This window comes from Salvelinus alpinus, chromosome 7 (genome assembly GCF_045679555.1).
Source record: "Salvelinus alpinus chromosome 7, SLU_Salpinus.1, whole genome shotgun sequence".
In the NCBI taxonomy this organism is placed as follows: domain Eukaryota; kingdom Metazoa; phylum Chordata; class Actinopteri; order Salmoniformes; family Salmonidae; genus Salvelinus; species Salvelinus alpinus.
In genome coordinates this window covers 72,421,452-72,449,286 of record NC_092092.1, presented here as the reverse complement: position 1 = coordinate 72,449,286, position 27,835 = coordinate 72,421,452, and the positions used below count along the sequence as shown (strand labels likewise).

At 44.9% G+C, this 27,835-nt stretch overlaps 1 protein-coding gene across 1 annotated transcript; it reads left to right on the top strand.

Moving 5' to 3' along the window:
• Positions 1 to 266: 266 nt before the first annotated feature.
• LOC139581631 (LON peptidase N-terminal domain and RING finger protein 1-like) lies at positions 267 to 26,349 on the top strand. The gene is made up of 11 exons (XM_071411593.1): positions 267 to 1,199; positions 8,392 to 8,510; positions 11,173 to 11,295; positions 11,901 to 12,225; positions 12,358 to 12,433; positions 12,537 to 12,651; positions 18,159 to 18,280; positions 19,167 to 19,325; positions 20,622 to 20,784; positions 21,217 to 21,366; positions 21,771 to 26,349. The coding sequence occupies exons 1-11, from the start codon at positions 902 to 904 to the stop codon at positions 21,918 to 21,920; spliced, it is 1,800 nt and encodes a 599-aa protein (XP_071267694.1). The 5' UTR covers positions 267 to 901; the 3' UTR covers positions 21,921 to 26,349.
• The last annotated feature ends 1,486 nt before the right edge of the window (positions 26,350 to 27,835 follow it).

The window sequence follows — 27,835 nt, the reverse complement described above, 5'->3', positions numbered from 1 at the left end:
TCGTTACATTTTGAATGTTTAAAATGGTCCAATTCACACACTTATCAAGAGAACATACCTGATCATCTCTACTGTCACTGTCTGTCGGGTCCTCCCGGTTATTCTCCAGTCGGGGGAAAAAGCATGTTATGAAACTCCGCATAAATCAGTTTCACAACAGGGTGGGACGCCGGTCTTTCGACCAATAGTATGCCCAGCTTTCCCGTCATGTGATCTTTATTTATGTAAGGTAATGGTGTTACACTGTATGGCTTGGGCTTTGTCGAGCTCCATCCGTACAATGCGTAACAGGGTGATAAACTGACATCTCCCAGCTGTGTTTTTACAGTAGAGTCCGAGGCCGAAACATTCGAGGAATCGTTGTTAAAATTCTGACCCAAAATTGGTCTAGTGTTGATGGAGTTCAGAGTTGAAGACAACCAGACTAGAAGCGATCGGACTTTATATTCATCATGTTTCCAGGAAAGGGACGACGTTACTTTATGTTTGACGATGGAAAACGCTTGTGAAAGAATCGGAAGGGTTTTGTCAATTGGAATTACACTATACGGGCTTTATGGTTGGATCTTGGGTTCAGATAGCCTTTGTTTACTGGATCAGAAAGAGGCCAGAAGTCAGTTCATGTGAATCGGAGAGGGGTGTCTGTCGTTGTTTAGATGGTGATTAGAAAGACAGGAAGGATAGATTGGGACTAATATGACGATCACGTTACTTAACCATAAGCAGCGCACGTTACTTAACCCACTGAAACTATGTCGCATGTGACTGACTGGGAAGCGTCCGCGTCGATAATCGTATAACCTGAGAGAGAAAGCATCTTGGGAGCAGGGCCTCTCAACTCACCGCTGGCCGGAGAGAGCACGGACCCGCTGGGGTGACACAACCCCGCCACGGTGCCACCATGGATCTACTTGAGTGCCCAATCTGCCTGTTCCTCATGTGTGAACCGGCCACCATGTCCTGTGGTCACTCGTTCTGCCGGAGTTGCCTGGGAAACTACTTGCCATCCAGGTGCCCAGCCTGCAAGGAAAGATTTAAACAGAGAGACGCCAAAAATATCAAGAACACCATCCTGATCTTCAGTGTCATTGAGAAGTGCTGCCCAGAAGAAACGAGGATGAAATGCCATATTCTGGAGAAACTCAAAACCAACGAGTTCACAGAAGCTTTACGCATCGCGGATGAAGGGATACGACTAGGTAGGTTTCTAAAAAGTAATGTGTGAACTTGAGTACGTTTGGGGAAGACATTTCCTTACGCAACCCTCGACTAGTCTGCAGGACAGGCTTAAGATCAAACGTATACGTTGTGTAAAGTGGAATCCAGCCACTTATAAAAGCCCCACACCAGCCTGACTACGTATATTTACGTCACACAGATGTTTGCACAAAGAAACTCCAGCCAAGACGTAGGATGTAAAATGATCATGCTGACTAATGAAAACACACACACCTGAAGTTCAGTCCGATATATTCATGTACTCACATGAAATTGCTTTAATTGTCTTTATTTGTCTTCAGTGCAATATAGCCTACATAATCAGGCTCCCCTCGCAAAAGAGGCTTCTAACCTCAACGGGCTTTTCCTGGTTAAATACAGGTAAAATAATATACTGTTAAAACTGGTATAATATAACAGTGGTCTAGTGACCTGGCATGCACTCCCTGTTGTAGCCAGTAGCCTGGTCAGATAAGAGTCACGTGGTGGGAGGCAGTCACAGTGGTCCAACATATATAACCAAACTTATAAAACTCTAACCAGATATCACAGTTGTAAGAATCGGCTTTATTGAATGCAGTTATACTCTGTTAATGCAGTTCTCTTTATAAGCCTGCAGTTCTGATTATTTTGGTCCATGTACTTTGCCTCGCATCTATTCTACACATGTTCATAGGCAACATATAATGTGTTTGTGCACTGCTTATACAGTTGCAGTTTGAAGTTTACATACACCTTAGCCAAATGCATTTAACTTGTCAATAGGGGGGCGCTGTTTTCACTTTGGAAAGAATCGTGCCCAAATTAAATGGCCTCGTACTCTGTTCTAGATCATACAATATGCATATTACTATTACTATTGGATAGAAAACACTGTGAAGTTTCTAAAACTGTTTGAATTATATCTGTGAGTAAAACAGAACTCATTTGGCAGCAAACTTCCATACAGGAAGTGAAAAATCTGAAATCGAGGCTCTGTTTCAGGGCCTGGCTATTCAACTGGCTTTTATTTATTGATATGTATGCACTTCATACGCCTTCCACTAGATGTCAACAGGCAGTGGAAGGTTGAATGGGTGTCTAGATCTGAGGCCGAATAAGAGCTTTTGGAGTGACAGGTCCGGTATTTTGTTTGTTTTCGACGACGCGCGGGGGACCTCGACATTGTCTTCTGAAAAGCGTTCGGTATACACGGCAAATATCTCCGGCTCTGATTTTATTTGATACATATGAGAAAAACATCATAAAGTAGGATTTTTCAACTGAGTTTTATCAGTTAATTCAACGTTTATTGGGACTTTTGGAATTTTCCGTTCTTTGCGCCAAGAGAGGATGGGAATGTTTGCGCCACAATGCTAGCCAAGGTTGCTAATTCGACAGAAGAAATGGACATTCTAAAACCAAACAACGATTTATTCTGGAAATAGGACTCCTTGCACAACATTCTGATGGAAGCTCGGCAAAAGTAAGACAACATTTATGATGTTATTTCGTATTTCTGTGTAATATTTTGACTCCTATTCTCCGCCGTGTTGGTGAGCGCTGTCTCACAATAACCCAAGCTGTATGTTGTGGTAAAGTTATTTTTAAAAATCTAACACAGCGGTTGCATTAAGAACCAGTGTATCTTTCATTTGCCATACAACAAGTATTTCTATGTAAAGTTTATGATGAGTTATTTGGTCAGATTAGGTGAGTGTCCAAAATATCTCCGGACATTCTCGCGAATTGTTGCTACGTATTCACAATGTATAACCACGATTTGCAGCTCTAAATATGCACATTTTCGAACAAAAATCTATTGTATAACATGATGTTATAAGACTGTCATCTGATGAAGTTGTTCAAGGTTAGTGATTAATTTTATCTCTATTCTGTCGGTTTTGTGCAAGCTATTTTGGCGGGGAGTAAATTGCGTTGTGTGTTTGGCTACTGTAGTGAGCTAATAGAAATATATATTGTGTTTTCCCTGTAAAACACTTAAAAAATCGGAAATATTGGCTGGATTCACAAGATGTTTATCTTTCATTTGCTGTACACCATGTATTTTTCATAAATGTTTTATGATGAGTATTTATGTATTTCACGTTGCTCTCTGTAATTATTCTGGCTGCTTTGGTGCTATTTGTGATGTTGGCTGCAATGTAAAACCAGGATTTGTAGCTATAAATATGCACATTTTCGAACAAAACATAAATGTATTGTATAACATGATGTTATAAGACTGTCATCTGATGAAGTTGTTCTAGGTTAGTGATTCATTTTATCTCTATTTGTGGGTTTTGTGAAGGCTACCTATGCGGTGGAAACATGGTGAAAATATGCCGTTGTGTGTTTGGCTATTGTGGTTAGCTAATATAAATACATATTGTGTTTTCGCTGTAAAACATTAAAAAAATCGGAAATGATGGCTGGATTCACAAGATGTTTATCTTTCATTTGCTGTATTGGACTTGTGATTTCATGAAATTATATTATATGATATCCCTGTCCCGTTAGGCTAGGCTATGCTAGTCAGCTTTTTTGATGAGGATGCTCCCGGATCCGGGATGGGTATGAAGTAAAGGTTAAACTCAGTTTTTCAGAATTCACAATCTGGAGGACTCACTTAACATAAATGCTTAATTTGTAAATTATGTCTGAGGGCTGGAGTGTTCACCTTGGCTATCCGTAAGTTCCAAAAAAAAGAAAACCGTGCCGTCTGGTTTGCCTAATGTAAGGAATTTAAAATTATTTATACTTTTACTTTTGATAGTTAAGTATATTTTAGCAATTACATTTACTTTTGATACTTAAGTATATTTAAAACCAAATACTTTTAGACTCAAGTAGTATTTTACTGTGTGACTTGTACTTTTACTTGAGTAATTTTCTATTAAGATATCTTTACTTTTACTCACGTATGACAATTGGGTACTTTTGTCACCACTGCAGATATGGGAGTTTATCAAACAAAACACATATGTTTCAGCCTCAGGCCTTCATCAGTGGCCTCTTTCAATAGCAAGGCCATGCTTAGTGAGTCTGTACAAAGGATTTTCTTAATTTTGGGTTAGTCACATTGGTCAGATATTCTGCCACTGTGTACTTACTTTATTAGCTAGCATTCTAATTTGTTCAGTTTTTTGTGGATTCTTTCCAGTTTGTCAAATAGTTATCATATTTTGGTTGGGTCTAATAGTGTTGCTGTCCTGGGGCTCTGTGGGGTCTGTTTGTGTTTGGGAACAGAGCCCCAGGACCAGCTTGCTTAGGGGACTCTTCTCCAGGATCATCTCTTTGTAGGTAAAGGCTTTGTTATGGAAGGTTTGGGAATTGCTTCCTTTTAGGTGGTTGTAGAATTTAACGTCTCTTTTCTGGATTTTGATAATTAATGGGTATCAGCCTAATTCTGCTCTGCATGCATTATTTGGCGTTTTACATTGTACACAGAGGATATTTTTGCAGAATTCTGCATGCAGTCTCAATTTAGTGTTTTTCCCATTTTGTGAATTCTTGGTTGGTGAGCAGATCCCAGACCTCACAACCATAAAGGGCAATGTGTTCTATAACGGATTAAAGTATTTTTAGCCAGATCCTAATTGGAATGTCAAATTTTATGTTCCTTTTGATGGCATAGAAGGCCCTTTTTGCCTTGTCTCTCAGATCTTTCACAGCTTTGTGGAAGTTACCTGTGACGCTGATGTTTAGGCCGAGGTATGTATAGTTGTTTGTGTGCTCTAGGACAACGGTGTCTAGATGGAATTTGTATTTGTGGTCCTGGCGACTGAACCTTTTTTGGAACACCATTATTTTAGTCTTACTGAGATCTACTGTCAGGGCCCAGGTCTGACAGAATCTGTGCAGAAGGTCTAGGTGCTGCTGTAGGCCCTACTTGGTTGGGGACAGAAACACCAGATCATCAGCGAACAGTAGACATTGGACTTCAGATTCTAGTAGGCTGAGGCCGGGTGCTGCAGACTGTTCTTGTGCCCTCGCCAATATGTTGATATACAGTACCAGTCCAAAGTTTAGACACATACTCATTCTAGGGTTTTTCTTTATTTTTTACTATATTCTACATTGTGTGAAATAACACATATGGAATCATGTAGTCACCAAAAAGGTGTTAAATATTTAAGATTCTTTAAAGTAGCCACCCTTTGCCTTGATGCCAGCTTTGCACACTCTTGGCATTCTGTCAAAATGCTTCATAAGGTAGTCACCTGGAATGCATTTCAATTATCAGGTGTGCCTGAAAGGTTAATTTGTGGAATTTCATTCCTTCTTAATGCATTTGAGCCAATCAGTTGTGTTGTGACAAGGTAGGGGTGGTATACAAAAGATAGCCCTATTTGGTAAAATACCAAGTCCATATTATTGCAACAACAGCTCAAATAAGCAAAGAGAAACGACATTCCATCATTACTTTAAGACATAAATTTCAATGCGGAACATTTCAAGAAATTAAGGTTTCTGTGCAGTCGCAAAAACCATCAAGCGCTATGATGAAACTGGCTCTCATGAGAACCGCCACTGGAAAGGAAGGCCCAGAGTGACCTCTGCTGCAGAGGATACATTCATTGGAGTTAACTGTACCTCAGATTGCAGCCAAATAAATGCTTCACAGAGTTAAAGTAACACACATCTCAACATCAACTGTTCAGAGGAGACTGCGTGAATCAGGCCTTCATGGTTGAATTGCTGCAAAGAAACCACTTCTAAAGGACACCAATAATAAGTGACTTGCTTGTGCCTAGAAATATGAACAATGGACATTAGACCAGTGGAAATCTGTCCTTTGTTCTGATGAGTCCAAATTTGAGATTTTTGGTTCCAACCGCCGTGTCTTTGTGAGACGCAGAGTAGGTGAACGGATGATCTCTGCATGTGTGGTTCCTACTGTGAAGCATGGAGGTGTGATGGTGCGGGGGTGCTTTGCTGGTGACACTGTCAGTGATTTATTTAGAATTCAAGGCAGACTTAACCAGCATGGCTACAACAGCATTCTGCAGCGATACGGCATCCCATCTGGTTTGTGCTTAGTGGGACTATCATTCGTTTTTCAACAGGACAGTGACCCAAAACACACCTCCAGGCTGTGTAAGGGCTATTTGACTAAGGAGAGTGATGGAGTGCTGTATCAGATGACCTGGCCTCCACAATCACTGACCTCAACCAAATTGAGATGGTTTGGGATGAGTTGGATCACAGAGTGAAGGAAAAGCAGCCAACAAGTGCTCAGCGTATATGGGAACTCCTTCAAGACTGTTGGAAAAGCATTCTTCATGAAGCTGGTTGAGAGAATGCCAAGAGTGTGCAAAGGCGTCAACAAGGCAAAGGGTGGCTACTTTGAAAAATCTAAAATATTAAATATATTTTGATTTGTTTAACACTTTTTTGGTTACTACATGATCCATATGTGTTATTTAATTGTTTTGATGTCTTCACTGTTGTACTACAATGAAGAAAATAGTAAACATTAAGAAAAACCCGGAAATGAGTAGGTGTGTCCAAACTTTTGACTGGTTCTGTATGTTGTAAGAGCGGGTATTGCTCAAGCTGTATCCCTGTATCACCCAACAGTCCTGTGGAAAGAAATGTGTTTTTTTGCCCATTTTAACTGCACTCTTGTTGTTTGTGTACATGGATTTTATAATGTCATATGTTTATCCCCCAACACCGCTTTCTATCAATTTGTAAAGCAGACCCTCATGCCAAATTGAGTCAAAAGCTTTTTTGAAATCAACAAAGCATGAGAAGACTTTGCCTTTGTATAGGTTTGTTTGTTTGTCAATTTGGGTGTGCAGGGTGAATACGTGGTCTGTCGTATGGTAATTTGGTAAAAAGACAATTTGACATTTGCTCAGTACATTGTTTTCACTGAGGAAATGTATGAGTCGGCTGTTAATGATAATGCAGTGGGTTTTCCCAAGATTGCTGTTGACGCATATCCCACGGTAGTTATTGGGGTCCAATTTGTCACCAATTTTGTGGAATGGGGTGATCAGTCCTTGGTTCCAAATATTGAGGAAGATGCCAGAGCTGAGGATGATGTTAAAGAGTTTTAGGTCTGTATATTTGTTTATATTTGATGTTAAAGAATTTGTGGTCTGTATATTTCATATAGGATACCATCAACACAGCAGGCCTTTTTGGATTAGAGTTTGTATTTTGTCCTGTAGTTCATTCAATGTAATTGGAGAATCTTGTGGGTTCTGGTAGTCTTTAATAGTTTTCTCTTTCTCCCCCCCGACCCACACAGCCAGCCTTGTGTAACACTGTAATCTGTTGTAAATGGGGTACACTTAGTCTGTCTGTGTTAAAAGCATTGTAGTGTTATTGACTCTTCGTTACTGTTCCTCTTTGCTATGGATGGTCTGTAATGCTAGTAGTTCTCACACATAGTTCCACTCCCCCAGAGAAGCACAGCAGTGTTTAGGGAAGTGACCTGGGTTACTTCTGAGTTGTTGAGCTGATGAGTGTAAGGTGATATTCAGTTTCCTTGTCTTGTATTTTTGTCACTGCTGATTTTCTTTCTGTTTGAGTCGTGATTGTCATGACAGCCTTACCCAGTAGCTGATTTGTTTCTGGGTGCTGATATTAGATTTGAGTGACGTCTAACAACATACAATAAACATGCAGAGGTAATTGTGTTTGTGTGTGGGAGTTATCTTTCATAATGAATGCCTAACCTCGTACTAATGATCTGTCATTACACAGAGAATGAAACAACTTCCTACAAGAGAAAGTCTGTGATTCTGCCTGGATGTTTCTCCTCTACCCACCAGTATTAACTGCTTTTCTGACTGTGTTGTCATACTGAGGGTGTCAGTGCACCAAACACGTTGCATAAATAACAGTTTTTATGCACCACACAGGACTATGCATAACAGGTTGGGTTTTACTCCATTGTTTTGATACACACATTATATTAATACTCTGCAGGCTTTGCTGTAAAGCTAGCAGGTAGCATGCTACACCCAAAGAACCCTGGTATTGGGGGAGGAGGGAAGGTCAGGGTGTGAGGTCAGATGATTGTGCAACTTGTAGCTCATATTGTAACTTCAGGTTTTTGGGAGATTGTCTAATATTCCTGATGCACTGCAGGTGCAAGGGCAAATCAAACTAACCCAATTCTGACTGGGAAGCTATCACTGATAATGATCGCTGTTAATTATATGCTCCCTCCCCCAGCCCCTGGTGATGTGAGTCTGAAGGTGTGGAGAGCGGAGGCCAGTATGGAACTGAGACTGTACTCTGATGCCCTGAGGGACCTTGAAGACCTTTGCTGCGTTCGCCCCAAGTGGACAGAGGTAAGAAACACGCCGCAACCAACTGGAGAGAGAGGGGGAGACCTCACCACCCTCACACCCCCCTTTTAAAAAACAAATATCCCCTGTGCTGCATACTCGCCTTGCCCTCTAACACACGATACAAAACAACACCCCACATCAAAACCTCACCACTTCTACAACCGTATATCCTACCCATCTTCCCCAGCTACAGAGACGGCCTCCTCGACACACAGTATCTCCTGAAATATCTCCACACTTTATCATTTCATGACAACTCAAATTCCATCTGAAGGTACGCAGAGACCATGCCAATAGAAAAGGGTCTGTTATCCCCCACCTTTGACCCTGTTCCTCCTTGTTAGCCAAATAGCCAACTTGGCTGAGAAAACAGAAAATTCAACACACATTTGGCCTTTTCCTTATTTGAATACCTGTACCCCATTATAAACATCCCAACAGTAAACTCCACCCCAACCTCTCACACAGACATTCCAACATGCTTTACCTCCCACCCCCTCAAACTCCCGCAAGCTCGGAGTGTTAAAGTCTAATAAGTCCTCGAGACCCCCTTGCCAGTCCCCAGTCTCTGCCGTCACCTGCATTGGCGGAAACATTGGTCGCCCTTCCCCCTTTGGCCGCTCAAAAACCCCTCTTACCGACTCAGACAGTGTCTCCTGGACCTCCTCCAGGAATCTCTCCAGCAGCCCCTAAGAGATGTTAGTCCTGTTTGTTGTGCCAGGACTTCCATGGTTTTCCACCCCTCCTCCCCACGTAGCCGCCGGTCGCCCAGCCTTAGTAAACATGCTGCCATCAGTCGCTTCTGCAGGGTGGCTGACTGAACCGATCTCAAAGGGATGGCTGAGTTGTGGAAGATAGGCTCCTCCCACAGCCCAGGCTCCACATCCCCTTCTCATGTGGGCCTTAGCAGCTGCCAGCCCTCAGCACTGCAGAGTAAAAATCAGAGAGACCTGCTGTACTCAGCCTCTCCAGCTTCATGAGGAACAGCTGCCGGTCCAACCCTAATCCACCAGCTCACCTCAGCAGCACGCATGTTGGTTCCCTCCAGCCGACATCAGTATGGTACTGCAGTCTCTGCGCCGCCTTTAGTCGGAATGCAGCCACCCGGCTCTCCAGTTCCACCAGGCCCTGTCCTCTTTCGTGGACGGACATGTACAACACTGCTGCCCTCAGCCAGTGATGGCACGACCAGAAAAAATCCACCAGCTTGGGGTGCAGATCTGTGAGCAGACCAGCAGGGGGTTGAGAACAACCAGTTTATGCCACAAGGAAGATGCCACCAGGTTGTTAATTATCAGCACCCTCCCTCTATATGACACTTGGGACAGGAGCCACCACCTGGCCAGTCTTGTCACTACCTGTGACAGCCCCTCCCAGTTCTTCCTGACCCACCTCTCCAAGCCCAGGTACACCCCCAACATTTTAAGCACTTCACAACTCCACTGTAAACCCCATAGAAGCAGTGGGGGAGCCCTATCCCTCCATGCCCCACATAACAGAGCGTTCTCTTGCCCCAGTTCACCTTAGTTGACGAAGCTCCCTCGTACCCCTTCAGACTCGTCTCTAGTGCCTGCATATCCTGCCCATCCCTGACCGTCACAGAAACGTCATCTGTATTTGCCGACACTGCAATGCCTGTCAACACACCCATGCCTGTCAACACACCCATACCTGTCTCGCACACTCCCTGCAGTCTCCTGCGTAGGAAGCTCAGAAAAGGCTCACTGGCTTGTGTATATAACTGCCCCGAAAGAGGGCATCCTTGTCTAATGCCCCGTCTCACCCAGACTGGCCTACTGAGCCCCCCTCCCTCCTTGACCATACATGACGACCCAGCATACAACATCTTCACACAAGCCAAAAACCTTTCCTCAAACCCAAACACAGACATCACATTGAACACATACTCATGGCCCACTCTATCAAAAGCTACCTTTAGAGAGACCAGTCCAAAGTTCACATTAGAAACTCTTGACAACGCCAATGTCCCTGATTAATAAGAACAAGTTGTCCGTGATTGAGCGTCCCGGTACACAATATGTCTGGTCCTTGTGTACTATAGAGTCCAGATGGGACTTCAGTCTGTTAGCGAGGACCTTGGCAACTATATTGAAGTTCGCACAGAGCAATGCCACAGGCCTACAGTTCTTAAGTTCACACAAGTCCCCTTTTTTGGGCAGGAGAGTCAGAGCCGCCCGATGGCAGCTCATCGGCAACTCTCCTACCCCCACGCGCTCACGCAACACGCAAAAGAAGTCCAGTCCAATTATTCCCCAGGATTTTTTATAAAACTCTACTGGGAGTGCATCGACCCCCGGTACATAGCCGGGGGACATCTAGGTTATGCCTTTGCCAGTTCATGGGACAACAGGGGAATGTCCATTTCATCCCTCTGTGCCAGAGAGAGCTTAGGGAGTTCTGCAAACAAAACTTGAGCACACATAGGATCACACAGTTCCTCTCTCTCTACCTCTCTCTCCCCCATTCCTCTACCTCTACCTCTCTCTACCTCTCTCTCTCTCCCATTCCTCTGTCTCCCATTTTCCATTCCATTCCACCCTATATCTCTCTATCTCTCGCTCTCCTTCTCTCTCTACCTCTATCTATCGATCTATCTCTCTATCTCTCATCCATTATTCTCTCTCTTGTCTGTTCTCTCCAGGGTTTCTTTCGTAAAGGTAATGTGTTACTGGAGATGGGTCGTCAGTCTGAAGCCCTGATCCAGTTTCACCGCTGTCTCAAACTACAGGCCGACTTCACTCCTGCCAAGAGCCAGATTAAAAAGGTCAGTAGCCATAGCCAACACTGACTGGCTCATTTACTGACTGTTTACTACAGACTGGCTCATTTACTGACTGGCTCATTTACTGACTGTTTACCACTGACGCTCATTTACTGACTGTTTACCACTGACTGGCTCATTTACTGACTGTTTACCACAGACTGGCTCATTTACTGACTGTTTACCAATCACCGGTCCTGTTACTTACTGACTGTTTTTTCCCCACTGTCTGCCTGACTGTGCTTCACTGGTTCATTCAATCTCACTAGCTGAGTGTGTCAGTGACTGCCTGGCTGAATGACTGTATGGGGTCAGGTTCTAGGAATGGGTGGTATTTGCTGCTTCTAGGACTTTTTTAAAGAATGGAATGCCTTTGAACAATGTTAGACAACCTAAACACGTACTGTATACTAAGTACAGCAGGGGTGGGCAATCATTTCAGCTCCAGGGCCACTTTGGGATTTCAAAATTCAGCGGAGGGCAGCACATTTTGTCCCAGACTGATTTGTTTGTCAAAAGCAATTTGTGGGCCAGAAAAAGGCCAGTTAATTGAAAATGTAAAGGTCCATTATAATGGATGGATTTATTGATTGATTTCCCCTGGTCAGATCCTGGAGGCGGAAGGCATGTCAGTTCCAGAGGAGGTGCCCCAGATCCTCCAGGTGGTCTCGGAGTACCTCAGAGACCCCTGCCCCCCCATCACAAGCCTCTTCCCCGCTGGACCCACACAAAGCCACACACACAGCCACGCCGAAAGCCTCCGATTCCCTCAGGAGGAGGGGGACAGGAGAGGAGAATCTGAGAACGGGTCAAAGGTGAAACATGGGACAAGTACTGAGTGCTGTCTCAGTCTCTGTCAGGCCGTGTCCTTCCTCCCTACAGCCGAGGATGATGAGGAGATGATGATGAGGAAGGAGGAGAGGCACAGCAGGGGTACATAGAACACACACACACACACACACACACACACACACACACACACACACACACACACACACACACATACTGGAAGAGAGAATAGACACATGTTGATGGTTGATAATGGTTCTATGTTGTCTCCCTCAGGAGGCTGCAGTCTGGAAAGAAGAGACTGTCTGAGTGTCCTCACTGTGTCTGACTTTGAATGTCCCCTCTGTATCAGGTTAGTAGTTTCCGTAGATGGTACATCCTGTGGAGTCTTGTGGTACTGTGTTATTGTTGAGAAACTTGTGCTGTACTCTGATTTTAGTGCTGTACCTCTACAGGTTGTTCTATGAGCCAGTGACCACTCCCTGTGGACACACCTTCTGTAGGACCTGCCTCGAGAGAAGCCTAGACCACAACCTCCGCTGCCCCCTCTGCAAACAGCCACTACAGGAGGTAACTACGGCCTATGTAACTACGGCCTATGTAACTACGGCCTACGTAACTACGGCCTACGTAACTACGGCCTACGTAACTACGGCCTACGTAACTACGGCCTACGTAACTACGGCCTACGTAACTACGGCCTACGTAACTACGGCCTACGTAACTACGGCCTACGTATCTACGGCCTACGTAACTACGGCCTACGTAACTACGGCCTACGTAACTACGGCCTACGTAACTACGGCCTACGTAACTACGGTGTCAATTCCTGACCATAGAGAACCTTTTTATTCTCTATTTTGGTTAGGTCGGGGTGTGACTAGGGTGGGTAATCTAGGTTGTTTTATTTCTATGTTGGCCTGGTATTGTTCCCAATCAGAGGCAGCTGTTTAGCGTTGTCTCTGATTGGGGATCATATTTAGGCAGCCATTTCCCCACAGTTTTTTTGTGGGATCTTGTTTTTATGTTGCCTGTGAGCACTCCAGAACGTCACGTTTCAGTTATTCTTTATTGTTTTTGTGCGTTTCATTTAATAAATATGTGGAACCCAGATCACGCTGCGCTTTGGTCCGAGTATGCTTCCAACGACGATCGTGACAGAAGATCCCACTACACCAGGACCAAGCAGCGTGCCCAGGAGGAGAAGGTATCCTGGACTTGGGAGGAGATCTTGGATGGGAAGGAATCCTGGACTTGGGAGGAAATCCTGGCAGGACAGGATCACCTTCCTTGGCGGCAGACGCAAGGAGAGATGGGAGGACAGCACCGACGCCGGGGTTCGCAGCAACAACTGAAGCCCAAAGGACAGCCCCAACAAATTATTGGGGGTGGGCGCACGGGGTGGTCGGCAGAGCCGAGGAGGGAACCAGAGCCCATCTGGGAGAAGATGGAGAAATTGGAGGAGAGTGAACAGAGAGCCAGAGACCACCTTGGAGGAGATAGAGAGGTGGTCCCAAGGAGAGTACCAGAGCCCGCCTGGGATTCGTTGGAACAGTGCGAGGAGGGATACCGGAGAATGGAGTTGGTTAGGAGTATGTGGCAACGCAGGCGTTTAGAGGAATGTGTCATCAATCCGGTGAAACCTGGGCCGGCTCCATGTATCTGGCCTCCAGTGCGCCTCCCCAGTCCGGTACGTCCTGTGTCTCCTCCTCACACTCTCCCTGAAGTGTGTGTCCCCAGTTCGGTGTCACCTGTGCCGGCTCCACGCACTAGGCTTCCAGTGCGTCTCCCCAGTCAGTCCGGTACGTCCTGTGTCTCCTCCTCGCACGCGCCCTGAAATGTGTGTCATCAGTCCGGTGCTCCCGGCGACGGTCCCCGGTCCGGTGCCCCCGGCGACGGTCCCCGGTCCGGAGCCTCCTGCGATGGTCCACGGGCCGGAACCTCCAGGCAAGGCGTCCAGCTCCAGGGCAGGAGCCTCCCTCTGCGCCGGTGTCCAGTCCGGGTACGGCGTCCAGTCCAGCTCCATGGCCGGAGCCTTCCTCTGCGCCGGTGCCCAGTCCAGGCACGGTGTCCAGTCCAGCTCCAAAGCCGGAGCCTTCCTCTGCGCCAATGCCCAGTCCAGGCACGGCATCCAGTCCCACTCCAGGGCAGGAGCCTCCCTCTGCGCCGGTGTCCAGACCAGGCATGGCGTCCAGTCCCGCTCCAAGGCCGGAGCCTCCCTCTGCGCCGGTGCCCAATCCAGGCACGGCGTCCAGTCCCGCTCCACGGCAGGAGCCTTCCTCTGCGTCGGGGCACGGCGTCCAGTCCAGCTCCAAGGCCGGAGCCTTCCTCTGCGCTGATGTCCAGGCACGGCGTCCAGACCCGCTCCATGCCCGGAGCCTTCTGTGCCGGGGCACAGTCCAGGCACGGTGTCCAGTCCAGCTCCAAGGCCGGAGCCTTCCTCTGCACCGGTTCCCGGTCCAGGCACGGCGGCCAACTCAGCTCCATGGCCAGAGCCTTCCTCTGCGCCGGTGCCCAGTCCGGGTGCAGCGTTCAACCCAGCTCCAGGGCCGGGGTCCTCCTCTGCGCAGAGGCACAGTCCGGGCACGGCGTTCTACCCGGCTCCATGGCCGGACCCGTGGTCTGGGCGGGGGTGAAGTCCCGCACCAGAGCCGCCACCGATGCTGGATCCGCGGGATGAGCTGGTTCTTCGTCCCGCACCAGAGCCGCCACCGATGCTGGCGGATCCGCGAGCGGAGTGGGTATTTCGCCCCGCACCGGAGCCGCCACCGACGCTAGATGCCCACCCGGACCCTCCCCTTCAGAGTCAGGTTTTGCGGCCGGAGTTCGCACCTTTGGGGGGGGTACTGTCACACCCTGACCATAGAGAACCTTTTTATTCTCTAATTTGGTTAGGTCGTGGTGTGACTAGGGTGGGTAATCTAGGTTGATTTATTTCTATGTTGGCCTGGTATGGTTCCCAATCAGAGGCAGCTGTTTAGCGTTGTCTCTGATTGGGGATCATATTTAGGCAGCCATTTCCCCACAGTTTTTTTGTGGGATCTTGTTTTTGTTGTTGCCTGTGAACACTCCAGAACGTCACGTTTCGGTTATTCTTTATATTTTTTGTGCGTTTCATTTAATAAATATGTGGAACCCAGATCACGCTGCGCTTTGGTCCGAGTATGCTTCCAACGACGATCGTGACATACGGCCTACGTAACTGTGGTCTAGGTAGCAGTGGTCTATGTAACTAGTGTCTACATAAGTAGTCTACGTAACTACTGTGCCTTGCAAAATTATTCACATTTCATTGTGTTACGAAAGTATTTACATTTTATTGTGTTAAAGTGGGATTAGAATGGATTTAATTGTTTTTTTTGTCAACAATCTACACAAAATATATATATATATATTTTTTTAGATAAATAAAAAATGAATAACTAAAATATAGTTGTTGCATACTGTAAGTATTCCGCCCCTTTTAATCCTTTTAATTCTGTATTTGGTTAGGTCAGGGTGTGACTAGGGTGGGCAATCTATATTTTCTATTTCTTTGTTGGCCGGGTATGGTTCCCAATCAGAGGCAGCTGTCTATCGTTGTCTCTGATTGGGGATCATACTTAGGCAGCTTTTTTACACCTGTAGTGTGTGGGAACTTGTTTTTGGTACTGTGCTGTTTAGCTGTACTAGACGTTACGTTTCGTTTTGTATTTGTTTTTTTTTCCGGTGTTCATTGAATAAATTAAAATGTACGCCTACCACGCTTGGTCCGATCCTTCCATCGACGAACGTAACACACTGAGTAACTGCCTCCTTATTTTTAAGCATGGTGGTGGCTGCATCATGATATGGATATGCTTGACATCGCCAAATACTTGGGAGTTTTTCAGGATAAAAAGAAACAGGATGGATGGAGCTAAGCACAGGCAAAATCCTAGAGGAAAACCTGCTTCAGTCTGCTTTACACCAGAGACTGGGAGAGGAATTCACCTTTCAGCAGGACAATGACCTAAAACACAAGGCCAAATCTACACTGGAGTTGCTTACCAAGAAGACAGTGAATGTTCCTGAGTGGCCAAGTTACAGTTTTGACTTAAATCTGCTTGAAAATCTATGGCAGACTTGAAAATTGCTGTCTAGCCATGATCCCCAACATCTTGACACAGCTTGAAGAATTTTGGAAAGAATCATGCTTAAGTATTGCACAATTCAGGTGTGCAAAGCTCTTATAGAATTAACCAAGAAGACTCACAGCTGTAATTGATGCCAAAGGTGTTTCTAACATGTATTGACTCAGGGAGCTGAATACAATATTTGAGTTATTTCAGTTCTATTAATCTTTAGAAAACATATTGTTCTTCCACTTTGACATTACAGAGTATTTTGTGTAGATTGTTGACAAAAAATTACAATGAAATCAATTCATGGGGTCTGAATCATTTTGCAAGGCACTCTTGTGATGTGACTATCCTTAATGTGATAACTGCTATTTATCGAATAATTAGCTACTATGTTTAATTATTACTCAATTAAATTCATCATGTAACATTGAACTCATCAGGAGTTTTGGGTACCACGGGAAAAGTTGTTTACCGAGTTCCTATCTCCTGACTTAAACTCTAAAGATTCATAAATATCTCTTACATCAATAACAGTTCATTATTACCTCATCAGTCTCATTCTGAACGTCGCATAATTATTGGATATCTACACGAACCCTAACCTAAGTGATGAATCAGCTTTACAAAAAATTGGCTTAATTATTTATTTACTAACTAACTAAATCATCACACAGAATACGTAAACACACACAGTATAGGTTATTGATTACATACATAATACAATGACAACAGGTCCGTAGTGGACTAGTGAGGGGTAGGTAAGGAGAGGGACAACAGAGTCAACTTATCGTACATATATTTGGAAGCTACGCTCACGGGAATATGAATACTTTGCACATGAACGACCGCTCATTCGGAAAAGAAATGCAATGTTTATATTTACGCATAGATGTCTTTGTCGTCTCTCTGTTGAACTCGATGGTTCTATGGGAAGTGGTTGGATGTATCTGGTTGTCCACCAGAGGTCACAATGTCCTTCTTAGTTGTAGGCTTCTTCTGTCTTGGAGTTTATGTTAGAATAGATACCTCAGGTTTACCACGTGGTGGTGAGAGGGATCTGTCTTCCCTCTTATCTTTGGTCAAATGTCATAGATTACTTTACATGCACAGCTGCAGACTGTGAATGTTTGGTCTAGTCTTTACCTTCTTCACCCGTTGAGAGTTTCAGAGGGTCTTACGGTGTAGCCACCGCTCCACGCTGTCTGGTCTTGTAGTTTTAACTATTTCAACGTGTGGGCCACGGCCTCACGTTCTCTGGTCTAATGTAAATTTCGCTAGCGAGTCCTTTTAAGCACTGGTCTTGGAGGGCGTTCTGCCATGTTGACATGAACTCTGAGCTCACTTGGGCGTGGCTACTGACTGAGTACAAGTTTACATGAAACACAATTCTCATTAAGAAGGCTAAAATCACATTTCTATCTTTTCAAAAATAGTTTCATATTTAATCAGAATTTTTTACAACATTTAGATGTACATCTGATATATACAGTGTGAAAGCTCTTAAATTTCCGTTATAACGTCTTTCTGATCATTTTAATGACATCACAAAATAGACATTCATTTTCCATATTCCATCTCTCATCGTCCCCAACATTCGGATGTTGAAATATATTGTCCCAGTGTCCATTGTTTGTTGTAGTTTTGGGCGGCAAACTCTTCATAAGACACAAAGACATTCCAATCCCCCCCACCGCTCTGTGTGAGAGAGAGCTCTGTAGAGCTGATCCACTGTACCCGGATATTTGGCTCCTCAGAGGAGAGTCATGATGATTGTATGTTCTACATAACTAGGGTCTTCGTCTATGTACATAGTCTATGGGCTCAATCAGGAACACATTATATATAATTACGATGGAAGGTCTGCTTTGTACTGTTTTATGTTTATAACCCAAGGGGGATCACTTTAACTGGGGTAAATGTATTTGATACTTTTCTTCTCATTTAATGCTCAATCACTTTTTGTTTCCTGTGTAGTACTTTAAGAGCAGGAAGTACAACCCCACAGTGCTGCTGCAGGAGATCATGTCCCGCCTCTTCCCCCTGCAGCTGGCTGAGAGGAAGCAGGTCCACGAGACTGAGATGGCCGAACTCTCCAAGTGAGTCCTGTCGCTGACGCACTGTAACCAAGGGTAAACGGGGGTCGATGTCGAACCCTCCCGGTTTGTTCTAGAGTCTCACAGAACTTTAGCCTGGCACTCAAACTGATTTCTCTACGTTTCCCCTTTGTGGGTGCAGCGTTCAGTCTGGTTTAACCAGTCTACCAAAAGTGGCCCTTACCTGTAAAACGAGTTTTGGAACTATTTCTTAATGCCTGAAAGAAATGAGAGACTGAAACGTGAAAATGTTGAATGCCTGAAAGAAATGAGAGACTGAAACGTGAAAATGTTGATGAACTATCATATGATCGCCAGAATGAGTTGGCAACCTTAATGGTAACCGTGGCAACAGGCATCAGGCTCCTCATACAGGAAAGAGTAAAAGACGGTATGACCGTGAGATAATTGGCAAGTCACCGCACACAGCAACAACACCAGCTGCTGGAGAACAGCGACACAGAAAAGAGACATGGACTTTAGTATTTTCAAAATACACACCTTCTTAACCCTACTGTTACCCTGATATATTTCTCTCTCTCAATTCAATTTCAATTTAAGGGCTTTATTGGCATGGGAAACATATGCTAACATTGCCAAAGCAAGTGAAGTAGATAATAAACAAAAGTGAAATAAACAATAAATCTCTCTCTCTGCATCCTCTCTGTCTCTCTCTCTGCATCCTCTCTGTCTCTCTGCATCCTCGCTCTATCTCTCTCTCTGTCTCTCGCTCTCTCTGCATCCTCTCTGTCTGTCTCTGCATTCTCTGTCTCTCTGCATCCTCTGTCACTCTCTCTCTGTCTCTCTGTATCCTCTCTGTCTATCTCTGCATTCTCTGTCTCTTTGCATCCTCTCTGTTTCTCTCTGTCCATCTCCCTCCATCCAACAGTCTAACTAAGGACATCCCTATATTTGTGTGTGCGGTGGCGTACCCGGGTGTGTCCTGTCCTCTCCACATCTTCGAGCCTCGTTACCGCCTCATGATGAGACGATGCATGGAGACGGGCACCAGGAAGTTTGGCATGTGCAGCTACGAACATGGAAAAGGGTGGGTGGTGGATGTATACAATCTGAAAATACTGGTATGAAAATTAACTGTGTGTCCGACTGCGTGTGACTCTGTGTGTGTCTGACTGCGTGTGACCCTGTGTGTGTCTGACTGCGTGTGACCCTGTGTGTGTCTGACTGCGTGTGACTCTGTGTGTGTCTGACTGCGTGTGACTCTGTGTGTGTCTGACTGCGTGTGACCCTGTGTGTGTCTGACTGCGTGTGACCCTGTGTGTGTCTGACTGCGTGTGACTCTGTGTGTGTCTGACTGCGTGTGACTCTGTGTGTGTCTGACTGCGTGTGACTCTGTGTGTGTCTGACTGCGTGTGACCCTGTGTGTGTCTGACTGCGTGTGACCCTGTGTGTGTCTGACTGCGTGTGACCCTGTGTGTGTCTGACTGCGTGTGACCCTGTGTGTGTCTGACTGCGTGTGACCCTGTGTGTGTCTGACTGCGTGTGACCCTGTGTGTGTCTGACTGCGTGTGACCCTGTGTGTGTCTGACTGCGTGTGACCCTGTGTGTGTCTGACTGCGTGTGACCCTGTGTGTGTCTGACTCTGTGTGTCTGACTCTGTGTGTGTCTGACTGCGTGTGACCCTGTGTGTGTCTGACTGCGTGTGACTCTGTGTGTGTCTGACTGCGTGTGACCCTGTGTGTGTCTGACTGCGTGTGACTCTGTGTGTGTCTGACTGCGTGTGACCCTGTGTGTGTCTGACTGCGTGTGACCCTGTGTGTGTCTGACTGCGTGTGACCCTGTGTGTGTCTGACTGCGTGTGACCCTGTGTGTGTCTGACTGCGTGTGACCCTGTGTGTGTCTGACTGCGTGTGACCCTGTGTGTGTCTGACTGCGTGTGACCCTGTGTGTGTCTGACTGCGTGTGACCCTGTGTGTGTCTGACTGCGTGTGACCCTGTGTGTGTCTGACTGCGTGTGACCCTGTGTGTGTCTGACTGCGTGTGACCCTGTGTGTGTCTGACTGCGTCTGACTCTGTGTGTGTCTGACTCTGTGTGTCTGACTCTGTGTGTGTCTGACTCTGTGTGTGTCTGACCCTATGTGTGTCTGACTCTGTGTGTGTCTGACTCTGTGTGTGTCTGACTCTGTGTGTGTCTGACTCTGTGTGTGTCTGACTCTATGTGTGTCTGACTCTATGTGTGTCTGACTCTATGTGTGTCTGACTCTGTGTGTGTCTGACTCTCTGTGTGTCTGACTCTCTGTGTGTCTGACTCTCTGTGTGTCTGACTCTCTGTGTGTCTGACTCTGTGTGTGTGTCTGACTCTCTGTGTGTGTGTGTCCTCCAGATTTGCAGACTACGGCTGTATGCTGGAGATCCATAGCCTAGAGGTGTTGCCTGACGGTCGCTCCTATGTGGACTGTGTGGGTGGAAGTCGCTTCAGGGTCCTAAAGAGAGGACAGAGAGATGGATACCACACTGCTGATATAGAATACATGGAGGACCACAAGGTAAGTTACCACAGGTTGTTCTAACCTACTCCTGGCCCTGGATGACCCCTGTGAAGGCAGAGTTTTGGTTCAACTTACCACTCCTGAGGAAGGTTACAAATGCTATTTTATTAGCTAGTTCTTCAGTGAGTGTTCCACTGGTACTTTGCCTGTTTCCAAGCAACAGTTTGTCAAGGCAATGTTCAGCGCCCTAGTGGGTATATCTCAGGAGGGCATGGGAGGGAGGGATCGTGGGGGAGGGAGAGAGGGAATATTAGACTAGATATTAGACAATAAGTGAGTTCTGGTCTGGAAGGGGTAGGTGATAGGCAGGTCCATGTGTGAGAGAGATTAATCTAATAAAGACTAAAGAGTTTGTTTCTTTATTTAAAGGCGTGAACAGAATCAGTTGTACTGTGTGTATTTTTCATAGAGAATCTCCTATGTTCCTAGGCTGAGGGGTCAGAGTTGGAGCTGTTGCAGAGCCTTCATGACAGTGTGTATGAGCAGGCCCAGGACTGGTACACACGCCTCAACACACGCCTCAGAGAACAGATCAGCAGACAGTATGGAACCATGCCTGACAAGGACGACAACATACAGGTACACACACACTTACAGACAGACCTTGCCTACCACCTACCACTCCCAGACCATCTAGTGTCTAATATCATATCTCCCTGTCTCTCTCTCTCCCTGTTTCTCTCTCTCCCTTCTCTCCCTGTCTCTCTCTCTCCCTGTCTCTCTCTCTCCCTGTCTCTCTCTCTCCCTGTTTCTCTCTCTCCCTGTTTCTTTCTCTCCCTTCTCTCCCTGTTTCTCTCTCTCTCTTCTCTCCCTGCCTCTCTCTCTCCCTGTCTCTCTCTCTCCCTGTTTCTCGCTCTCCCTTCTCTCCCTGTTTCTCTCTCTCTCTTGTCTCCCTGCCTCTCTCTCTCCCTTTTCTCCCTGTCGCTCTCTCTCCCTTCTCTCTGTCTCTCAATGTCCCTTCTCTCCCTGTCTCTCTCCCTCAGGCCTCCAATAACGGTCCAGCATGGTGTTGGTGGTTGTTGTCAGTTCTCCAGCTGGACCCTGCCTACCAGACCACTGTGCTGTCTCTGCCCTCCCTCAAAGATCGCCTGGGACACCTGCGCATCGTTCTGGAATACTTCTCCCAGAGCTAGAGAAGAGGAGTATGAAGGAGAGAGAGGGATACAGCGATACTTGGTTTCTGATGCCAATCCAGTACCCCACACAGAGGAGAATCTCTACAGACTGGATAATATGAACCACACACAATACAGAAATACACACAAACGCACATCCACTAATATATTACACACACACACTAATATATTACACACATACACACAAGCAGAAAGAGTTTTATCACTTACATAAATACCATATTGAATTGCTGGTGAAAGAGAGGAGCTTTAGGTTTTGGGAGAAAAATAACTCAATATACTTACAAATTACTATATCATGTCTTGACTGTCCAGCTCGCTAATAATCACTTAAATTAAAGCTAGACAGTCAGGGAGTATCGTAAATTCCCAAAACGATGGATAGAGGACTTTCTCTTGCAAATTTTAACGGCGAGGAGATAATCAATATTCATTGCAGCCCTCCGTAACTCGTTGAAGACCAAATGCAGCCCCCAGGGCAAAATTAGTTTGACCCCCCTGCAGTAGAGGGTTGACCTCAACCTGTTCTGATTCATACCAAAGGATGTAAACCTGGTGTTAATGTCTCAGACAACCACTAGGTGTCCCTGTTCTCACTCCTGTTTCCCCTATCAGCCAAGCATAAAGAACACTGCCTTTCGCCATGGCAACTGACCTGCACTCATGATGTAACCAGCCATGTCATAATCAGATGATCTGATTAGTCTGACTCCTATGGCTCTAAAGTGCTTGATGAAATGCTATTAAAGGAGAGATGAGATGATAGCGGGATAGAGAAAGAGTGACACAGAGATCGCTCAGTCTGACAGAGCTGAAAACAACTTGATTTCCTGGATAATGCACATTATGCTATTAAAGAGTTTGGGTTAATGTTATTGATAGTTCAAAATAATCATGTTGTCTTTTTGGGGGGGTTCTTTAAAACCTTGGCAAGCTCCCATATTGTGACAAACACAATGAGCAGCCATTTGGTATCTAACAATCGGCCACTAAATTAGGATCATAAATTCTTTATTTTATTACTAGCACTATACTATAATTGCTATTGCCGTTACTATATATTTCCTGCAATGAAGCATCGTTACTAATATTGAATAGGATGTCATATTAGTGTGTTATTGCAATAATGATTTATTATGAAACATTGAAACATAAAAAGGCTCCGCCTGGGTGAAAATCGTAATGTGAATTAAAAGCTGCTATTGGCTGACTTCTGTCTCTGTAGTGTTGATGAAGATGTATTGAACAGGCCACATCCCAAATTGGCACCTTATTCCCTTCATAGTGCACTACATTTGACCAGGGCCTCTATAGGACTCTGGTGAAAAGTAGTGCACTATATAAGGAATAGTTGGGATGCAGCCCAGGTGTTAAATAAGAGAGACGAGATGGAGGTGGAAAGAGGAACTTTACATACACCTTGGTCAAATGCATTTAAACTCAGTTTTTCGCAATTCCTGACATTTAATCCAAGTAAAAAATTCCCTGTTTTAGGTCAGTTAGGATCACCACTTTATTTTAAGAATGTGAAATGTCAGAATAATAGTAGAGACTGATTTATTTCGGCTTTTATTTATTTAATCACATTCCCAGTGGGTCAGAAATTTACATACCCTCAATTAATATTTGGTAGCATTGCCTTTAAATTGTTTAACTTGGGCCAAATGTTTCGGATAGCCTTCCACAAGCTTCCCAAAATAAGTTGGGTGAATTATGACCCATTCCTCCTGACAGAGCTGGTGTAACTGAGTCAGGTTTGTAGGCCTCCTTGCTCGCACATGCTTTTTCAGTTCTGCCCACAAATTTTCTATGGGATTGAGGTCAGGGCTTTGTGATGGCCACTCCAATACCTTGACATTGTTGTCCTTAAGCCATTTTGCCACAACTTTGGAAATATGCTTGGGGTCATTGTCCATTTGGAAGACCCATTTGCAACCAAGCAATATATCCACATAATTTTCTCTTTCTCATGATGCCATCTATTTTGTGAAGTGCACCAGTCCCTCCTGCAGCAAAGCACCCCCACAACATGATGCTGCCACCCCCATGCTTCACGGTTGGAATGGTGTTCTTCAGCCTGCAAGCCTCCCCCTTTTTCCTCCAAACATAACGATGGTCATTATGGCCAAACAGTTGTATTTTTGTTTCACCAGACCAGAGGACATTTCTCCAAAAAGTACGATCTTTGTCCCCATGTGCAGTTGCAAACCGTAGTCTGGCTTTTTTATGCCGGTTTTGGAGCAGTGGCTTCTTCCTTGCTGAGCGGCCTTTCAGGTTATGTCGATATAGGACCATTTTACAGTGGATATATATACTTTCGTACCTGTTTCCTCCAGCATCTTCACATGGTCCTTTGCTGTTGTTCTGGGATTGATTTGCACTTTTCGCACAAAAGTACGTTCATTTCTAGGAGACAGAACGCGTCTCCTTCCTGAGCGGTATGACGGCTGCGTGGTCCCATGGTGTTTATACTTGCGTACTATTGTTTGTACAGATGAACGTGGTACCTTCGGACGTTTGGAAATTGCTCCCAAGGATGAACCAGACTTGTGGAGGTCCACATTTTTCTTCTGAGGTCTTGGCTGATTTTTTTTATTTTCCCATGAGTGAGGCACTGAGTTTGAAGGTAGGCCTTGAAATACATCCACAGGTACACCTCCAATTGACTGAAATTATGTCAATTAGCCTATCAGAAGCTTCTAAAGCCATGACATCATCCAAGCTGTTTAAAGGCACAGTGAACTTAGTGTATGTAAACTTCTGACCCAGTGGAATTGTGATACAGTGAATTATAAGTTAAATAATCTGTCTAAACTATTGTTGGAAAAAGTACTTGTGCCATGCACAAAGTAGATGTTCTAACCGACTTAAGTGGTTGAAAAATTAGGTTTAATGACTCCAACCTAAAGTGTATGTAAACTTCTGACTTCAACTGTATGTACTGTATGTGTTTAGTACACGTGTCCACAGGCATATGTATGTACTGTATGTGCCTCGACACATACCTGTCTCGGAACTCTACAGACAATTCCTTTGACCTCATGGCTTGGTTTTTTCTCTGACATGCGCTGTCAACTGTGGGACCTTTCTATAGAGAGGTGTGTACCTTTCCAAATCATGTCCAATCAATATAATTTACCACAGGTGGACTTCAATCAAGTTGTAGAAACATTCAAGGATGATCAACGGAACAGGATGCACCTGAGCTCAATTTCGAGTCTCATAGCAAAGGGTCTGAATACTTATGTAAATAATGTATTTCTGTTTTTTATTTGTAATACATTTGAAAAACTCTAAAAACCAGTTTTTGCTTTGTCATTATGGGGTATTGTGTGTAGATTGAGGATGTATTTTATTTTTTTTTACATTTTTTTTAGAATAAGGCTGTAACATAACAAAATGTGGAAAAAGTCAAGGTGTCTAAATACTTCCGGAAGGTACTGTACAGATCACTACCCACACAGAACCTTAGAGCCAACAGGTTCTGACCTACACACAGGCTTTCTGAAAACATGCAATACAGCAACGACCATGAGGTCCAATGTAGGCCTAGAACCCACCCTAATGTGCAGATTGGACTGGACTACTACAGATCAGTGGCTGTCAGACATGTACACAAGTATATAAGTCTTTAGCTGATTGTTTGTCGCTGGAAACAAAAAAAACTTGAGTTCCGATCATAAAAACATTGATCACTTTACACTTCGGCCATCTTGAATTCCCCTAACTGATTCAACAAGAAGAGAGTTTGATCAGGAACAGGTAATAGTCTACGTTGTTTATCCTCGTAGTTGATTATGACTTACTGTTCGCTATCTGTTCTCATGTATCAGGGCTTTATTCAGGAACCTGACTTTACTGTCAACAATTGGCTGTAAATTGATTACAGTTGACTTCTCATTGGAGAGGTCGGCCTCTATTCTTTCACAGTACAATAGATGTCCTGTTTCTTCATTTTCTTCTGATCCTTTTTGATAAAATGTTTAACGTTCAGTGGCGTATGTGCACACAGACAGGTGTTTTGGCTTCTGTTCCACACTACGTTGCTTCATGCTAAGTAGCTAGCACATTAGTGTGGATATTGGATCAGAACCAATGATTATTTGAGGGCGCATAAGGACACTGTAGTCATCACCAGAGATTTCAGAGGTAGTTTGTGTTTCTTCTCTGGCCAGTGTAGTTCTTTATCTAATGTGATATATAGACATTAAATGGTAGAGAAAGGTATTGGCCATGGAAGCCAATCTAGCCTGCTAGACCACTGTCTAAACAGTTGATATTGATAACCCACTGCTCTGCTGTGTACAAGCTCCCTAGCAACCGATGATGAATCATCATAAAATACCTGAATGATTTATTTGCTTCCATTATCCCTGGATGATGACTTTTCAAATGTTAATATTATAAATAAAGTTATTCAAATGAAGGTGTATGTTGTTTTTTTGTTGTAAATTTTATTGATTAATTGTTTAATTGAATGACATGTTGATGATTTTATGATTGATAATCATACGTTACCAGGAAACCCTTGGAGGAGAGACATCCTGGCAGAAAATCTAGCCTGGAGGACATTGGTCAATGGCCTGTGCTCCTGATAGGAGCCAACGGCTTAAGTCAAGTAAGTCCATCATACATTTATTGATCTATCAGGATGTGAAGTTATTATGGACTTCAGATCTACTGTATATACAAAACATTAGGAGCACCTGCTCTTTCCATGACATAGACTGACCAGGTGAATCCAGGTGAAAGCTATGATCCCTTATTGATGTTACTTGTTAAATCCACTTCAATCAGTGTAGATGAAGGGGAGGAGACAGGTTAAAGAAGGATTTTTAAGCCTTGAGACAATTGAGACATGGATTGTGTATGTGCGCCATGCAGAATGTGAATAGGTAAGACCAAAAATGTAAGTGCCTTTTGAACGGGGTATGGTAGTAGGTGCCAGACGCGCTGGTTTGAGAGTGTCAAGAACTGCAACGCTGCTGGGTTATCACACTCAACAGTTTCCCTTGTGTATCAGGAATGGTCCACCACCCAAGGATATCCAGCCAACTTGACACAACTGTGGGAAGCATTGGAGTCAACATGCTCCAGGTACAGGATGGCAACAACAACTGCCCGAGTTACACCAGGAACACACAATCCCTCCATCAGTGCTCAGACTGTCCGCAATAGGCTGAGAGAGGCTGGAATGAGGGCTTGTAGGCCTGTTGTAAGCCTATGGGCACAAACCCACCGTTGCTGGACCAGACAGGACTGGCAAAAAGTGCTCTTCACTGACGAGTCGCGGTTTTGTCTCACCAGGGGTGATGGTCAGATTCGCGTTTATCGTTGAAGGAATGAGCGTTACACGGAGGCCTGTACTCTGGAACAAGATCGATTTGAAGGTGGAGGGCCCGTCATGGTCTGGGGCGGTGTGTCACAGAATCATCGAACTGAGCTTGTTGTCATTGCAGGCAATCTCAACGCTGTGCGTTATAGAGGAGACATCCTCCTCCCTCATGTGGTACTAGAAACTCTCTAAAATGTATACAGATGTAATGACCAAAGCATCCACCAGGGGTCAGTGTGTAGCAGGAATGGTCCACCACCCAAGGATATCCAGCCAATTTGACACAACTGTGGGAAGCATTGGAGTCAACATGGGCCAGAATCCCTGTGGAACGCGTTCGACACCTTGTAGAGTCCATGCTCTGATGAATAGAGGCTGTTCTGTTCTGAGGGCAAAAGGGGGAAGGGCGGGAAACACAATATTAGGAAGGTGTTCTTAATGTTTTGTACACTCCAGTGTATAACCTCTGTAGCTCAATTGGTAGAGCATGGTGCTTGCAACGCTAGGATAGTGGGTTCAATTCCTGGGACCACGCATATGCATGTTAAAACGTCCCTTTTTCAGGACCCTATCTTTC

Excerpts from the sequence above, each read along its gene's own strand:
- LOC139581631 (XM_071411593.1), top strand. The coding sequence starts at position 902 with ATGGATCTACTTGAGTGCCCAATCTGCCTGTTCCTCATGTGTGAACCG. Across the intron at positions 11,296-11,900 it reads CCAAGAGCCAGATTAAAAAG|ATCCTGGAGGCGGAAGGCAT; the intron begins GTCAGTAGCCAT and ends TCCCCTGGTCAG. Across the intron at positions 20,785-21,216 it reads AATACATGGAGGACCACAAG|GCTGAGGGGTCAGAGTTGGA; the intron begins GTAAGTTACCAC and ends CTATGTTCCTAG.